The 18,362-nt window shown below is 36.5% G+C and overlaps 1 protein-coding gene across 1 annotated transcript; it reads right to left on the bottom strand.

Moving 5' to 3' along the window:
* Positions 1–1,359: 1,359 nt before the first annotated feature.
* Positions 1,360–2,162, bottom strand: LOC110006361 (histone H3.2). The gene has a single exon (XM_020668558.2). The coding sequence runs from the start codon at positions 2,049–2,051 to the stop codon at positions 1,641–1,643; it is 411 nt and encodes a 136-aa protein (XP_020524217.2). The 5' UTR covers positions 2,052–2,162; the 3' UTR covers positions 1,360–1,640.
* Positions 2,163–18,362: the final 16,200 nt, after the last annotated feature.

Genomic DNA, 18,362 nt, shown 5'->3' with positions numbered 1-18,362 from the left:
TTACATGACACCTGAATAAGCACGCATACTAAAAATTTTCAGTCTTATAGTAGTATTCAGTCAAGTATAAAATGTCAGAACCAGTCCTCTCTTTTATTGACTTTGTGAATGGAAAAAATTAATTCAGACAAATCCCAAATCAAATTCAACAACAATTTCACCCTTCTCATAAACTACCAAAAGGTATGTAACATTGGCCCAATAAAAGTTATAAAAACCATTAAAAGTTGACAAAAAATATCTCTGCAACCATATCCAAATACAATTGTAGATATTAAAAAATTACCAAATATAAAGCAATGGCAAACATGGAAACTTACAATTATATTCTTTTTTAAAAAAAAAAAAAAACAGATAATTCCAAAGTTCATTTAAGTATTTGATAGCTTCTGAGGTGAAATGAGATAAAGTATCTTCTAACACAAACCAGTTGCAAAGAGACAGGGACGAGCAAATTAAGTCTTTGCATATAATAGGAGAACATAAATAAATTTTCAAATACCAAGCAGCCTCGCTATTAATTTTGGCTAATAATCAAATGGCCAATAATACATGCTTGTGGCTCAACTTGTAGATGAATAACTAAACATAAAATATGATGCAATCACTATTAATAAAATCAATCACAAATTGCAATCACAATCGATAAAATCAATCACCCTGTTGTATTCTTTCAACAAAAGGCCAGATGTATTGTGCTATTTCAAGTTGCGTAAGAGAAATTCAAATGTCATATGCTGCCTGAAAAAGAGAAATAAGTCATTGAAGCACCAGCAACTTCCAGTGCCATACACAGTAGCCAATAATGAAAGTAATAAGCAAATATTCCACATAATTTTCACTTGTTGAATAACATTTCCATTACAACCTGAGATGAAAAGGAAAAAATTGCCCTTGTTCAAGCAATAAAATTTAGATAGATTTCTTTATTGAATGCATTTCCAGAAGATAATTGGCATCAAATATTGATTTTATTGGGGTAGGAGGCTTCAAGGGTTCCAAGTGCCAAAATAGCGCAAGTTTTATCGTTTGTATTTCCTTCACAGTAGATTAAAGGGCTTTATAAGCATCAATGTCCCAAAAATCCTCCTAAAGCAGGAGAGACACCCCTTCAGCTCCATATAGATGAGGAAACCGCTTATGCTATAATGATATACACATTGGATTAGAGAGAACAAATAATGAAATAATAAAGAAAATATTGCTACTAGTTTCAGGGAGGCCAAGAAGAGACGTTTTCCGGTGCAAAGTGGATAACATCTAAAGATGGAAGATATCTAACACGTTTTCAAGCATGTTGAGAGCCAACACAAATGTAAATGCTGGAAATGAAAATTCCATGGCATTTCATACACTGCATTTCTTATCAGAAACCACTATCTTTAAAGAAAGATTTGACACCAGTACATACAGTGAAGGCAAGATAACCAGAACTGTGCTTCTATAAGAGGATCATAACCCTCTTACTGAGGACCAATCTCCCTAAAACCCTTAGCATCAACAACAGAGGTACAAGAGCATCAATAGCATGAAAAAGCACCATTACAATGGTCAGAAACCTGGATCCAGCCATCAAACTCTAGATACAAAAGAAAAAACCCTAAATCAACAAAGAAACTCTAGCCACAGCTAAGAAACAATTAAGCTCTCTCGCCTCGGATCCTGCGAGCCAGCTGAATATCCTTAGGCATAATGGTGACCCTCTTTGCATGAATAGCACAGAGGTTGGTGTCCTCAAAAAGCCCAACCAAGTAAGCCTCAGCAGCCTCTTGCAATGCAGCGACAGCACTGCTCTGGAACCTCAGATCAGTCTTAAAATCCTGAGCAATCTCACGAACCAACCTTTGGAAAGGTAGCTTCCTGATCAAAAGCTCAGTGCTCTTCTGATACTTTCTGATCTCCCTAAGGGCAACAGTACCAGGCCTAAACCTGTGAGGTTTCTTCACGCCACCAGTTGCTGGAGCTGATTTCCGAGCAGCCTTAGTGGCTAGCTGCTTCCTTGGCGCCTTACCACCGGTTGATTTGCGAGCAGTTTGCTTTGTGCGAGCCATGGAGATGGATTAGGGTTAGGGCAAGAAACAGAGAACCTTAAACAGTTAAAGGGGTTTAGGGTTTAGGGCAAAAATCAGAAGCAGTGAGAGAGGAATGCCAAATGTGAGCGTGGCTTTTGATCGTCAGGGTGGTGGTATTTGTAGATATGGCGGATTTGCGTTTTTTGAAGTTGTTTTTGCGGGAAAGGATCTGGACCGTCAGTTTTGGGGCCTATCAACGGATGGAAATGCGTGATCTCGAGCACACGGATCGCTATCCGGGGCTGAGAGCGAAAGGGCCGTGCTGGTTGTTTATTTTGTCTCCCGATGCCTTGTAGTTCCCACCTCTCATTCCTTTCTTCGTGTTTTTCTCTGGGGCGGGTCACGGCCTCCGTAATTTTGCTATGGCTTTTTGACGAGGTATGTCTTTTGGAAAACATTTACATAAGGGTGAGGCCGTAAATAATTAAATAAAGGCGTACTTCAAATATTCATTAAAAAAAATTATTTTGATGCTGAAAAACCCTTAGTATTACCTCGACTTCAAAATATAGGGATATAAAAAATAATAGATTTTAAGTCTTGAAAATAGTGCACCTTGTATTGTATTATGCCCCTAAAGAGAAAGGTTTCCATGTTTTCCCTACACCATAAAAATATCTATGCTTCACCTATCATCTAGCCGTCTAATTTTGATCTCTATTCACCATTTAATCTTAGATCCAATATCGTAAAGTATTTTATTTTTATACAAATTGTATGAATATGAAATTTGGTACGTCCCATTTTTTCATTGGGGCGCACCTATAAAAAATATTAAAAATAACTTTTCGATAAAATATATGACCAAAATACCCCTTGAAATTTGTAAGGGTATTTTGGTTATTTTATTTTATTAGAAATATTTGTTTTTATATTTTTCGGTAGTGCTAGCTTAATAAAGGATTGAACGTCCAAAATTTGGTGTCAAAATAGTTTATAGAAAAAAAATAAAAAATAAAATAATGTAGAGACGTGACATTGTGATTGGGCCAATTTTAGCCCTCCATTCATAATGGATGGTTCGATACGGGACAGTATATAAGTTTTATGTTGTAGGGAAGTATAGAAAGCTTGCCCTTATCTAAACCGTATTGTATTATCTAAGCACTATTTTTTAACTTTAAATTTTATAACAAGAGATGAAAATAAATTGTGATGCCATCATAAAGATTTTTAAAACTGAAACAATATATTTCAACACTATTTGAAGGCGCCCCCTATTTCTAAAAATCGAACCGGAACGGTTAACCGTACATGGGGCTGGAAGTGGTTCAACCGGCCTAACTAGACAATTCTCGGGCGAACAAAAAAGTATTTAAAAAATAAAAATAAAATATAAAATATAAAAATTATATTTAAAGCATGATTAAACAAACCACATCTCAATGAAGTTGAAAATTAATAATAAAAAAATAGATATTAGATAATCGATTTGTGCCCAGGGTTATTTTTGAAAAAATTCAAAAAAATGGGAAAAATATAAAATAAGTATTAAGGGCCAAAACAATTTCTAGTCTTTGTTAAAATGATGAAAAACATTAAAAAAATACATTACAAACAAAATCCTTTATTTTTTTAGATTTTATATAATTTTTTAAAAATACCCCGTCGGGTCACCAAAATCAGCTGAAACTGGAACCGGCCAGTGACGGGTTCCAATTTGAACCACCCAATTTCTCCTCCTCTATTTTTTATCCAATGTTTTGTTATTCTTAATGGTCATTGCGTTTTCATTTTAAGTACAAATTTTTTGGAAATTAATGTAAGACGTCGCTACTTATTGGAATAAAAAAAAAGTGATACTTTTCTAAGGGATTGTCTATAAAGAGACTATTCATCTTTTAAAAAAGTTTATCTTGAGCTGAAGCTCTAAATAATCAAATTAGAGCCCACCTCAAAAACTGAAGCTCTAAACAATCAAATTAGACCCCACCTCGAAAAGTACACTAGAAGAGGTTGTTTTGATGCTCAAATATTCTCAAATTGATCATCTTGACATCAAGATGCATGAACATAAGAAAAAATTGGATTTCAAGTTTTGGAAATAATACATCTTGCACCGCATTTTTTTACTCTCAATTTTCAATATTTCAATGTTTTCATAGATTTGATCGTTGTACACTATTTCTGAAGTTTTAAATTTTATAATTGAATATGAAAATATATTTTAAGGCTATCACAAAGATTTCCGATATTGAGACCACATTTTTCGATACTATTTGAAGGTGCGCCTTACTTTGATTGCTTAGATCCTCGGCTTTATACAAACCACACCCTTTATCTTTTGTACATGGAGGTCAAATCATATACACTCATCAGATATCAAATTTGGATGCCTTGGGGTGAGTCACAAAGTCCGAAACTTTATTTTGTAGAACTTTGTGTTTATTCAATGATACTCTTACAGCCAACCATTTTAAGATTTAAGGGATAAGAAAGATTGTGACCTCAACGTACAAAAAATAAATAGTCTCTTTGTAGACATTCCGCTTTTTAAAAGAGAAATTTACTCGTACAGCCAATGTAAATTTGTAATTATAAAATTATTACATGCATGCCCTTTTTGTCTGTCTTTTTTTATTTCAATTTTACCCTCGACTCCAGAGTTTGAATATCTAAAGTCACAAATGAATTTGGATTTTTAATATCCATACTTTTATTTTTATTTTTATTTTTTAAAACTCTTTTTTAACGAAATAAAAAAATCAAAATCACTTCAAATATTGAAAATATGAAGTCCTGCTTGATTTCATATTTTGAATATTTGAACTTGTGAAATTTCCTCACAACTTTAGATAGTAAAAATCCGTAGTCAAGAGTGACTTCGAATTTTCAATATCTGAAGTGAAAAATCACTTTTTTTAAAAGTACAAAATAACTAGTAACTTTAGATTTTCAATATCCAGAGTGAGGGAAATTTTTTATTTTTATTTTTATTTATTATTTTTTTAAAATAGGGAAAAGTATATATAGAGCCAATGCTCTAGATAATCAACTTTGAGCCTACCACAAAAAATTTACTAGAAGGTATTGTTTTGATGCCCGAATATCCTCAAATTGATCATCTCGACGTCAAGATGCATAGATTTTAAAAAAAATGGATTTCAAAATTTGGAAATAGTGTATTTTGTAACGCATTTTTTTACCGTCAATTTTTAAGATTTTCAAGTTTTTATAGATCTATCAATCTACACTATTTTTGAAGATGAAAATATATTTTAAGGCTATCACAAAGATTTTCAATATTGAAACCACATTTCTCGACACTATTTGAAGGTAGGCTCTAATTTGATTGTTTAGAGCTTAGGCTCTATACAAACCGCACCCAAACATATATGCAGGTAATATATAAAAATTTGGGGGATTTTTATAATGAGAAATGATCCTATAGGACCCTCTCTCACCCATATGTACAGGACCCCAAATGATCACCATTAAATTTAGCACGGATCTTTAAAAAATCAAGTCCCACACCTATGTGATAACTTTTATAGGGATCTGTGCTAAATTTAATGATGGGGCTCTACACACATAGGTGGGGGAGGGTCCTATAGGATCATTACTCTTTTATAAATTCTAAAATTTTGATTAACTAGCTCATAGAATCATAACTAATTATTTATCCAAAATATATGCTACTCCCAATAGCATATTGTTCATTTGCTCCCTTAGTAGAAACTTGCTAGAGAAGATAACTCTTTCTATATTGATCATCCCTGGGCCATACAACCTCTATGTTTATACATCCAATTAATGGTAAGAATAAAAGAAAACTTGAACATGTATGCTACATTAGCACTTATCATAAAACACAAGATATTACACCTACCTTTCCTATACATATTGATTATATTATACACTTCCCTTGACACCGGCCCTCAAACTCAAGATGGTTTAAGAGGGAGCAGGTGGTGGACAATAAGTAGTGAAAAAGAGTAGTGGGGTGAGATTTGTTGAGAATATCGGCTATTTGGTCATTGGAAGCAACAAAGGGTAGAGTAAAAAACCTTAAAGAAAATGATAATGAGAAACGTGACAATCCATTTTTATTTTTCATGCTTTCATGATGTAGAAACCCCATTTTAAATCTGACAGATTCTATGATTTTCTGAACCCTTAGGATCACGTTATCCTAGTAAACTCAATTTAATTACCCCAAAATTATCCTAATCATATCCCAATTTGAAGTAGAGCCCAAGAGCTTTCCAACGGTCCAAGAATCGACTGAATCAGACATACATATACATAGGTATAACAAATGACAAGTCAGTCCCTATGAGACCCAACTGTCGGGCCGTGGGCCGGCCTGTAACGGGCCCAACATGCCCAGACGCGAGCTAATGATGCAGTAAATGTGTTTTCTTTAATTAAAAAAGGCTAAAACTTCAAGATAAATTCAAAAAATTTAGAAAAAACTTCAAAAAATTTAGAAAAAATCATCAATTGAATCTTATAAATTCCCCCTATCCTTAACCCAAAAGGAGAGAGAAAAAGAGACCAAAAAAACTTAGAAATTACCAAAATTAGAAAAATTATTTAAAAATACCAAAAATAGAAAAAACCTTTAAAAAATTCCTAGAAATTTAGAAAAAATCTCAAAAAATTTCAAAAAATTTCAAAAAATTAGAGAAAATCTCAGAATTCATATTCAACCTCTGAAGATCACTAAACCCTTAGAAAACCAAGGAAATTCTCCTCTAGACCCCAAAAAGACCGACAGCTTTAAAAAAAATCTCTAGATTGAAAAATCCTAAAGAAGATAGAAACCCTAGCCTCGTGAAGCCTTAACCCCCAAGACTGAAAAAAACCTAGGTCTAGAGTACAAAAACCCTAGATCAAAACTAGAATTAGGACACAACAACCCTAGATCTAATCCTTTACGCTAGAGATCTGATGGTCAACATCCGAATCAAAGAGGCAAAAATGACTGATTCTGATACGGGCGAGCCCTTGAAGGCTCAGGAATCCTGGGCCATCCGGCCCGGTTTGGTATTATTTCTTCCTCTCTATTTCTTCTTCTTTTTACTATTTGCTTCTTTCGTTTATTTTTTGATCTGTTAACTTGTCTTAAAAATCGTATTTTTATTCTTTGGATCATGCTGGCGCTGCCACAGATCTGAGAGTAGATCTGCTCATTTTCGGGCAAATCTGGCCTCAAATCTGAATTGATCTTTCCCACTTTCTCTACTAGTTTATTTACATCTTTTTAATTAATTTAAGGTGTTAAAATTCGAGAGATCTTCATCGGAATATCTGTCAGATTTCAACTTAAACAGTTTGGCTCCCATTGTGGGGCTATTTCGAACTTGATCTAAGCTTGAAAATATAATTTTTATTCACTATTTTTCAATGTTTTCAGTCACAAAAGGTCCCATAAGTCAGTTGTGACCAGAATCCAAGGTGCTCCAAAACCTTGCTTTTTTTGTGCGACACTCCCAGCGTAGCTCAAATTCAAAAGGTCTCATAAACCTCTAAAACTTTGTGGATCTGTTCTAGGGATTTTTTTGTGATTGAAAAAAAAAAATCATATCAAAATAAAAATTTTAAAAATACAAAAAATTATTTTTCAGTTCAATCTAGGATTTCCTATTTTACTTTATTTTAATTTATTTCATCATAAATTTTGTTATTTCCTACTTCTTCCAAGTTTAAAGTAGTCTTATTTCACCAATATTAACAAGATAAAAATATTAAAAATATATAATTTTTTGGGCAACACCAACAGTGTCGCCCACCCTACAAGGGCTACACTAGTAGTGCCGCTTGGGCGACACCACCTATGTCGCCCAACTGCAAGTATCCCAAAAAACTTTAGGGACCCCATAGGACCATTCCAAGGACTTTTGGCTAATTTTTTACAAATTTTTGACCTAAAATAAAAATTTAAAAATATATTAGAAAAATATTTTGCTTAAGATAGATCTGTTTTGTTTATGCCCTTTTGATTTTATTTTAGTTTGTTAATTTTGACTAAAATCTTATTTTCCCTACTTTCACCATGCTTAGTTTAACTGTGTTTAATAAAAAAAAAAGATGAAAAAATAAATAAAAAATAAAAAAATACATTAGGGTTGCTTACCCCTCCAAACCTAGATCCACTCTTGGTCCGAGCCGAGACTCGTGCACCATCTAGTCTAGATCTTAGTCTAGGTTCTAGCATAGGTCTAAGCTTAAGAGTTTCCTCTAAGGCTAGACTAGACTTACCCTAGTTCAAGGTCTTAACCAAAATCCATTGAGTCTAGTAAGTATAGGATCCAGTCTTGTCTTAGCTAAGGTTTTTGCTCTTAGTGTCAGGCTAGGTTTGCCCTAAGTCATCGAGTTTAGATCTTACCTAAGTCTAGATTTTAGAACCCATCCAAAAGAAATCACCATGTCAGTCACTCAAGGTGACCACGAAGACTGCTCCATGGCCGACTCTAAGTCTAACGTGCTCAAACCTAGGGACCAGTATGCTGCAATCTCTTGGAGTTATCAACAGACCTCAGGACAATCCATTATCCAATGCCCAAGTATTCAATTAGAGGCAGAGTCCCAAGCATCCACTCCTAATCCTGAGATCTATGGGACTCAAAAAGCCAGCTCCGCCCCAAAAACCTTGAATAGTCCGGGAGTCCGACCAAGTGTCGTTCTATAGGGGATTTTAGGAAACCAAAGTAGAAGTCGAGTGAGGAAAGAAATTCATGCCACATCTAAACCCAATTCCCATAACTCGAACTAAGATAACTCTGAGGTGCAACGATCTCAAAACCAAGACCCACCAAGACCCACCTAGGCCTAGGGGATCTAACCAACCTCGAGTCACCATTGTACAACTCATGCTATCCTGAACACTGTACGAAGTAGAGGTGTCGACTCAAACCGATCCTTAGGCAAGATAGGCGTCCAAGCTGCCCTCAAAAGTCTAGTTGACATAGGTTACACTGTTCATGCCCTAGCTTACAGGTCGATCCCAAACCAAGTTAGTGGTATAAGTCAACCCTTAGCACAACCAAGTCAGTCGATTCTTCAATCGGTCCCTCTGGTTCATCCGGTCCAACAAACCGTGTAATTTCCACAACCGGTGGCAACACCTATGAGTCAGTACGGCCATCAGGCACCAATGAATCAAACCGCCCCGGTGTCTATAACTCATCAATTTCAGGCCCATGTAAGCCAACATGTACCCCAAGTTTCAACTTATCAGTCTACTCTTGGGAACCCACCAACCAGTGGGCCTACTGCCATGCCAAATACTCAACAAGAAGGCACCTTAAAAGCAATGCAGGATATGCTTGTAAGAATGGGCATACATGAAATTCTATCCCCGAAGGCCTATGTTCATGAGACCCTTGGAGGCATGGAAGACCTTCCCCTGGGATTTGTTATACCAGAATTTAGAAACAAGTTCAATGGGATGAGCGATCTAGATACTCACGTCAACGCGTACCTCCTCTCCATTCGAGCTTTACGAGACAAGCCTAACCAACTGAAGGCCATCTTTTCACAAACATTGACCGATGAAGCCTTGAACTGGCATCGGAGAACAATGTCTACTCGACCACACATCTCTCCAGACGAAATGTTCAACCTATTCGTCTCTTACTACTGCGAGTCGACACCAAGACCTCTCTCCTTGGGCGAGCTCAATGCAACAAAACAAAACCCAAGAGAATCCTTAGAGGATTTCATCGGTCGATTCTGTGAGACGACAATGCGGGTCATAGAATGTCCACTTATAGACCCAACCAAGATCTTCATAGTCTTAAAGAATGCTGCTCCCGAGTACAGGACCTTCTTTAGCCAAGGTCTTATCCCCCACTCTTTTGACTCCATGATCGAGCAGGTGGAGCGACATGAAAGGGCCAAAGGGAACCCCTCAGCACCAAGCCCGACAACAAACTGATAACAACTCCCCAAAATAAGGACAAAAACAAGGGAAATGCTTCTGATCAGGTTAATGAGATCATCATTAACGGATCGGCTCAAGGTTCTGCTGATCAATGCAACAATCAGAATCAAAATCGAAGGGGTCAGCCTAAAGCCAACGCTCAAAATAATAACCAAATGCGAGAGGATAATTTCACCCCTCTGAAAGACCCATTAGAAAAATGTTGGAATTACTATTGGCTAAGAATATAGTTTATCTCCTACCACCATCTGAACCACCATTTCAAGAGTAGGTGGTGCAAATGGCATCAAAACCATGCTCATGATACTCAAAACTGCATATATTTGAAACGGGTGATTCAAGGGTTAATTAATAGGGGGGACATCACTGTCGCACTTAGAAATCGACCTGTCGAAGTGCTTAATCAAAATGTGGGTATCTTTACAAATCCTCTCCCTAAAAATATGGTCACAGCGACCGAAATGCCAGGAGCTCAAGACAACTCGAAAGAGAATGTTGTTATTCACATGATTGACTGTGGAGACAAAGAAGAGGATCCCAATCAGTTCATATTGGCTTGTGATCATCTCTTTTAAGAACCCAAAAAAGATCTTTTGAGCCTCATAAGAGGAAGCCCTTCATCTCCAAACCTCGACAACCTTCCCAAATGGGACCAATATGACGAAGGTCACACACTAAAGATTGATATGGTCAGGACCAATGAAAAGGCGTCATCTTCCAAACAAGGGGCCAACACCCCAAAGTCTCTCATTACTCTTGCTAGCGTTGACCCTATCGAGCTTCAGGCTGGCGAGGTCGACTCCTTAACCAAAGAGGCAGAGTGTTCAAACCAGTGGTTTAAAAAATGGATCGGTGCCCCGGATCGGGCACCTCAAAAACCCATTTGGATCGGTGATGGATCGGGAATTGGCCGAATTGTCCTATGAATCCTTAAAAAATATCAAAAAAAATTATGAAAATTCATTATAAATGTTACTTTTTAAGAATCCAATAAGAAATACACGTATTACATTATTAACTTTCATTTTTAATCAATTTGTGAATAATTAAGATATTCTTTCCCTGTATAAACTTATGTTGCATCACATAAAACAAAAAACATAGAATTACCATGGATAAAGTATATAATCATACATAAACTACAATAAATAATGGATTAAATCGATAGAAAATGACCACTAAAATCTCAAATTGGTGGAAAAACTTAATCCACTAAAAAAAAAAAAAACCAAATTATTACAACGTAACTAACTATAACCCAAAATTATTACAACCTATCTAACTATAATATTATATATTCCAACGAAAATTGTTGGTTTATATTTTATTATATAAATAATAGCAAATTTAAAATATTTTATAATATTGTTTAATTTAAAATGTATTATTGATATCTGTAAGAAAAATAATGCATTACAAGATCTATAATGTAAATAAATAAATAAATAAAATATTTGATTATCAATATATAAATTATTCGAATGCACATCAAGTTTTCAAATAACACTTCAAATTTTTTAAAATATAATTTTTTTGAATTCTAAAATAAATTTAACAAGTATTTCTTGTCAAAAAATAAAGATATTTCTTAATACAACAAATATTTTTTAATACAAACTATAAATAACTTATCTAATTATAATTTTTATTTTTATAATATGGTAAGCTTTAACATAAATTTAGGAATATTAATTTTAAGATGTGATTCGTACACATTTGAAATATTTCTGTCTCTATGGTGGACTATGAGACAAGATACACGAATGTGAAGAAGCATTGGTTGACGCTTTGTGTGGGCCATGCAGAAGTTAAGACACTATGTCTTATCTCATTCAGTCAAGATCATCTAAAAAATAGACCCACTCAAGTACTATTAAAGAGACCAGTCCTGAACGAACGTTTGGCGAAGTGGAGAATGCTATTGAGCGAATTCGAGATCGAATATGTTACTAAAAAATTGATCAAATGACAAACCATTGTTGACCACTTAGCCGAACACGCACTGCCATATAACACTCCCGTCAACACGGATCTCCCTGATAAGAACCTCTTCAAATTGAGGAATCAATTTGGGAGCTATACTTCGATGTTGCAAGGAATGAATAAGGGTCAGGTATAGGAGTTAAACTATGCTCACTCGATAAGATTTTAATGCCAACAGCTATGAGATTGAATTTCCCATGTACCAATAACGTTGCTGAATATGAAGCCTTGATAGTCGGGCTCAAGAACGCCATGGGAATGAAAATCCAACAAATACGAGTGCTTAGTGACTCCTTACTTGTCATAAACCAAGTTCAAGGGATTTGGAAGGTGAAAGAAGAAAAACTCAAGCCCTATTAAGAAAAGGAGGAAAAGATGATCCCATATTTCAAGAAAATCACATTTCAGCATGCAACTAGGGAATATAAGCGGTTCGCCGACGCCCTTGCGACCCTTACTTCAATGGTGGATATTCCTCCAAAAATCACCTCGCTGCCATTCTATATCAAGAACAAACATGATCCTTCCCCTCCAAGGATCAAAGAAGTAGAGTAAGAAAATGAGAACGATGGGGAAGCGTTTCTCATGGCTTCAGATGCACTAGTTAAGGCAAAACCATGGTTCCACGATGTCCTGTCCTTGCTGAAAGATGGGTTATACCCTAAAGTAGCTACCAAAAAGGATAAAGAAGCCCTTCGAAGGTTTTATATGGGATTCTTAGTAAGAGGTGATCTCATGTTCAAAATGTTATTTAATGGCATCATTCTATGGTGCTTGATCACCTAGAAATCGACCAAGTACTGACAAAGTCACACACTGAAGGAGGTCATTCTGGTGCATCGCCTTAGCTCAAAAAAAAAAGCGCCAAGGTTATTACTGGACCACCATGGCTGAAGATTGTTGGAAGTTCGTAAAGAGGGTCCCAAATGTCAGCTTTAAGGAGACCTCATCCATTCACCGTCTGTACAACTCAACTCAACACCGCCTTTAGGGCCCTTTGCCATGTGGGGTCTTGATATCATCGGATTGATCTAACCGAAAGCCTCAAATGTCCACGGTTTTATATTAACGGCTACAGAGCACTACATTAAATGGGTAGAGGTCGCTTCATTTGTCAAAATTAAGGGACAACATGTTGCCCATTTTATAAAGAATAATATTGTATTCAGGTTCGGTGTTCTTGAGTCAATCATTATTGACAATGGATCCAATCTAAAAAATGAAAAGGTCTCTACGGTGTATAAAAAGTTTGAGATAATGTAGAAGTTTTCCACACCTTACTACCCTCAAGGAAATAGACAAATAGAGGCTACAAACAAAGGACTTCTCAGAATTATAGACAGAATAATAGAATTTGGCAGAGATTGATACGAAAAGCTAAATGATGTGCTATGGGCCTACCGGACAACTAAGAAGGCTCCTACTGGCATGACCCCATACTCATTGGTGTATGGTATGGAAGCAATGTTACCCATTGAAGTTGAGATACCGTCTCTTGAAGTGCTTAATCAGAAAGATTCAGATGAGGAATAAAAGACTGAAGCACGAATCACTGCCCTAGTTAATTTGGATGAAATACGACTATGACCAACACAAAATATTGTTGCTTACCAGCATATAATCGAGATGGCATACCAAATTAAGTTGTTCCTTGACAGTTCCGGGAAGGGGATATGGCACTCAATAAAATCTTCCACACTCCTGCAAACCCACACCCTTTAGGCAAGTTCAAACATAATTGGGAGGGGCCATTCTGGTCACCTGAGTGCATGTAGGCAATTCTTACAAGATCAAGAATCATGAGGGGTGCGAACTCAACGACCCCATCAATGTGATGTATCTTAGAAAATACTACCCGTAACGATCTCAAAAGAGTGGTAAAACCTAAAAAGGCACCGCAAAAAAAAAAAAAAAAAGAAAAGAAAAGAAAAGTACGTGGTGAAAACTTGAAAAGATATCACAGGTAAAAAAAAAAACTGCAAGAATGAGTTTCTGATTCAAAAACACTCAAGTACAAATAAGTACTTGCAAGTTCCAACAATATGGTACAAGCAGACCCTGAGGACGAAGACTCCTCCTAAACCTTACAGGTTCCCAACATAACCAACTCAAAAAGATGCGGAAGCGTGATATGAATGGAAAACCAAAGTGACTTTGACAAATCTTAGAAGAACATCGGGACCTCTCTAAGATGGAAGCTTAACAAGAATCCAAGGGAATTTTCATGGACCCGCAAAGCACAAGATGAAAGCTCCAAAAGTAAAGAAACGACTTCGAGACTTTTGAGTTCTCATGATCCCACAAGGTAATCCTTTCATCATCTTTGGGTAAAACATAATAAAGAAAAATGACTATCACAGGGGCCATAGGTGACAAAACTATACGACCCATCCTTTTTAAAAGCGTTTTTTCAATCTGATTGTTAAACCCCTCAATTTTCAAAACCTTTTTAGAAATGACTTCCTCCATCACTACAAAAGGTTAAAGTGTTAATCGATCTGACCTTGTTCTTAAAGCCGACTTCCTACGCCTGTTATGAAGGTTTTAAAGTAGCCAGGCACTCCATGGTTATATGAGTATAACTACCAACTACCACATATCAGAGATGGGTGAACCTCACCAATGACGATATTAGCTAGTCTAGAAGTGTTTTTCTCTCGACTGGATCCCCTGAGGCGAAATGAGGCAAGCTCATCCCCGTATGTACGTATGATGTCCTAACGTCCAATTCAGAAAAACGTCAAACTCATACGATGTAAAAGAGCCTAGACAGGATAAACGTCAAACTCGTACAACGTAAAAGATCCGAGACAGGATAAGCGTCAAACTCGTGCGACATTAAAGAGCTGAGATAGGAAAAAAAGTCAGACTCGTGCAACATTAAAAGAGTCGAGACAGGAAAAAAACGTCAAACTCATGCGACATAAAAGAGCTAAGGCAGTATAAGTGTCAAACTCGTGCGACGTTAAAGAGCTGAGATAGAAAAAAACATCAAACTCGTGCGACGTTGAAAGAGCCAAGACAGAAAAAAAACGTCAAACTTGTGCGACGTTAAAGAGTTGAGACAGGAAAAACGTCAAACTCGTGTGCTGTTAAAGAGATGAGACAGGAAAAATGTCATACTCATGTGACGTTAAAGAGTCGAGACAGGAAAGACATCAAAATCATGCGACGTAAAAGAGTCGAGGCAGATATCGTCTATCCCCGTATGACGTGAAAGGTCGGGTGTATCCAGGGCACAACTAACCCTGTTTCAATAGAAAGACATCAAACTTGTGCGATGTAAGGTACCGTCTATCTCTGTATGACGTGAAAGTCGAGTGTATTCAGGCACAACCACCCTGTTTAATGGAAAGACGTCAAACTCGTACGACGTAAAAGAGCAGAGACAGGTACCGTATATTCCCATATGATGTGAAAGGTCGGGTGTATCTAGGGCACAACCATTCTATTTCAATAGAAAAATATCAAACTCATGCGACGTAATAGAGCCAAGGTAGATACCGTCTATCCCCGTATGCCATGAAAAGTCGGGTATATCCAGGGCACAACCACCCTATTCTATGGAAAAACGTCAAACTCGTATGATATAAAAGATTCGAGGCATGTACCGTCTATCCCTGTATGACGTGAAAGGTCGGGTGTATCTAGGGCACAACCACCCTGTTCGATGGAAAAAACGTCAAATACGTGCGACGTAAAAGGGTCGAGGCAGGTACCGTCTAGCCCTATCAGATGTATTCAGGGAACAACTACTCTGTTCGATGGATTTCGTCTATCTCCGTATTGACGTAAAAGGGTCAGGTGTTATCGTTGCATGACGCTAAACTGCTTGAAGGGCTCTATAGTTGCAGGAGTTAAAATTGCTAACCAACCTTGTTTTTCGAAATATCTTTCTCTTTTAAAAATTTTCACTATATGTCTTGTGTTTTCCAAAAACTTTAATTTTTTTGTTATAATCATAACATGTCCTTGCTTTAGGTTCTATTTCAAATCTCCCCCTACTTTTAAAAAAAATCTAAAAAATTCTTAAAAAAACAAAGGAGCTTGGACACCCGTATATGATGATTACCGTGTTGCCGCGATTGCCGCTTTGTTGCCTCGTCTCTCACTTCGGATTCGGTCAGACAATTCTCTTCCTATAAAAAGCCTTTTCCTATGGACAACCTTAGGAAACCCTAAGGAGATCAAAGAAAATGCCAATGTTAAAAATTTAAACTACAAAAACCACTGAAGTTAAGTGGCATGGTTAGAAAATCCAACTCGAGTTTCAAGCTCGTGTAACTCACCGACATCTCACGTCGAAAACCCTAGGAGGCTCGGTGAGCACAATGACTTGGAGGGATAGTTGGTGTGCCCCCTGACCACGTGACCTCAAGAATAAATTTAAAACGTCTGCTTTATCTTTGACATTCACCTGCCCCTCGAAGGATAGGGAACGCCAAAATATCTATTTCTTTGCCATTCACCTGTCCCTCGAATGACAGGGAGTGCTAAAGAGGGGCGACTGTAGACACCCCATTCTAAATCTGGAAAATTTTATAGTTTTTTTAACCTTAAGACCACATTGTCCTTGTAGACCCAATTTAATTACCCCAAAACTACTCAAATCCTATTCCAATTTGAAGTAGAGCCCAAGAGCTTTCAAACGGTCTAAGAATCGCCTGAATCGAACTTACGGATAAAAAGATATACAAATAATAATTTAGTCCTTGTGAGACCCAAATGTCGAACCACGGGCCAGGCTGTAACAGGCCCGATAGGCCCAGACGTGGGTTGATGATACAGTAAACGTGTTTTCTTTAATTAGATAAGGCTAAAACTTCAAGATAAATCTAAAAAATTTCGAAAAAACTCCAAAAAATTTAGAACAAATCACCAATTGAATCTTATAAATACCCCCTCTCCTTAACCCAAAACAAGAGACAAAAAAAGACAAAAAAACTTAGAAATTCTCGAAATTAGGAAAATTACCCAAAAATACCAAAAATAGGAAAAACCCTTAGAAATTCTTAAAAATTTACAAAAAAACACAAAAAAGTAGAGAAAATCTCAGAATTCATATTCAACCTCTAGATATTACAAAACCCTTAGAAAACTAAGAAAATTCTCCTCTAGACCTCAGAAAGACTGACAGCTTTAGAAAAATCTCTAGATTGAAAACCCTAGAGAAGATAGAAACTTAACATCTTGAAGTCCTAATCCCCAAAACTGAGAAAACTTAGACCTAGGGCACGAAAACCCTAGATCAAAACTAGAATTTGGGCACAACAACCCTAGATCTAACCCTTTACACCAAATATCTGCTGGTTAACATCTGAATCAGAGAGGCAAAGAGCACCAATTCTGATACGGGCAAGCCCTCGAAGGCTCGGGAATCTCGGGCTGTCCGGCCCGATTTGGTATTATTTCTTCCTCTCTCTTTTTTCTTTTTATTTTTTTGCTTCTTTTATTTATTTTTGATCTGTTAACTTGTCTTAAAAATTGAATTTTAATGCTCTGGATCATGCTGGCTTTGCCACAAATCTGAGAGTAGATATGCTCGTTTTCGAGAAAATCTGGCCTTAGATCTGAATTCGATCTGTCCTACTTTCTCTACCACTTTATTTACATATTTTTAATTAGTTTAAGGTATTAAAATTCAAGAGATCTTCATCGAAAGATCTGGCAAATTTTCATCGTAAACACATGAAGCGCATTATTGCGAGCAATTTGAGTTGCAGTTTTATTGTCACAAAAAAGTGGAGCAGGATTAGAGTAAACAACACCCATATCTTGAAGAATACATCATAACCAGGAAATTTTTGTCGCAATATGTGTAAGAGTTCAGTACTCAGCTTCAACACTAGAACGAGCTACTGCATCTTGTTTCTTACTTTATCATGAGATAAGAGAATCATCCAGGAAAATTAAGAAATAGGCAGTAAAACGACGATCAGTAACACCTCCAAACCAATCCACATCAAAATAAGCAATAAATTTAAGAGAACAGGTAAAAGAGAGAAGCAAGCTTTAAAACATAGTACTTCAAATATAACACAAGATTCAAAGCCCAATAACATAGTACGTAGAGTGGGGCGTAGATATAAATTGACTAACCACATGAATGGCATGATTGATATCGGGGCGAATAATGGTTAAATAATTTAGACTGCCAACAATCTGTCGATATTGAGTAGGAAAGAAAGTAGCTCTCCATATGTAGGATGAAGCTTGATGTTCAATTAGAGAGGAGTATCAACAATTGTATTGTCTGCTAAAGAAGCCCACTCCAAGATATCTGACATATACTTGAGTTGGGGGAGAATATTCCCACTAGCTAATTAATATACTTCAATACCAAGAAAATATCGAAGGTGGCCCGGGTCTTTCATTTCAAAACACTTAGATGAAGTTGAGTATCACGGATGCCTGTAAAA

The sequence above is a fragment of the Amborella trichopoda genome, chromosome 9 (assembly GCF_054954075.1).
Source record: "Amborella trichopoda isolate Santa Cruz 75 chromosome 9, AtrichopodaSantaCruz75HAP2 v2.0, whole genome shotgun sequence".
In the NCBI taxonomy this organism is placed as follows: domain Eukaryota; kingdom Viridiplantae; phylum Streptophyta; class Magnoliopsida; order Amborellales; family Amborellaceae; genus Amborella; species Amborella trichopoda.
This window is presented reverse-complemented; position numbering and strand designations above follow the sequence as displayed.

Bases quoted from the DNA above. Each gene is read 5' to 3' on its own strand.
- LOC110006361 (XM_020668558.2), bottom strand. From the start codon at position 2,051: ATGGCTCGCACAAAGCAAACTGCTCGCAAATCAACCGGTGGTAAGGCG.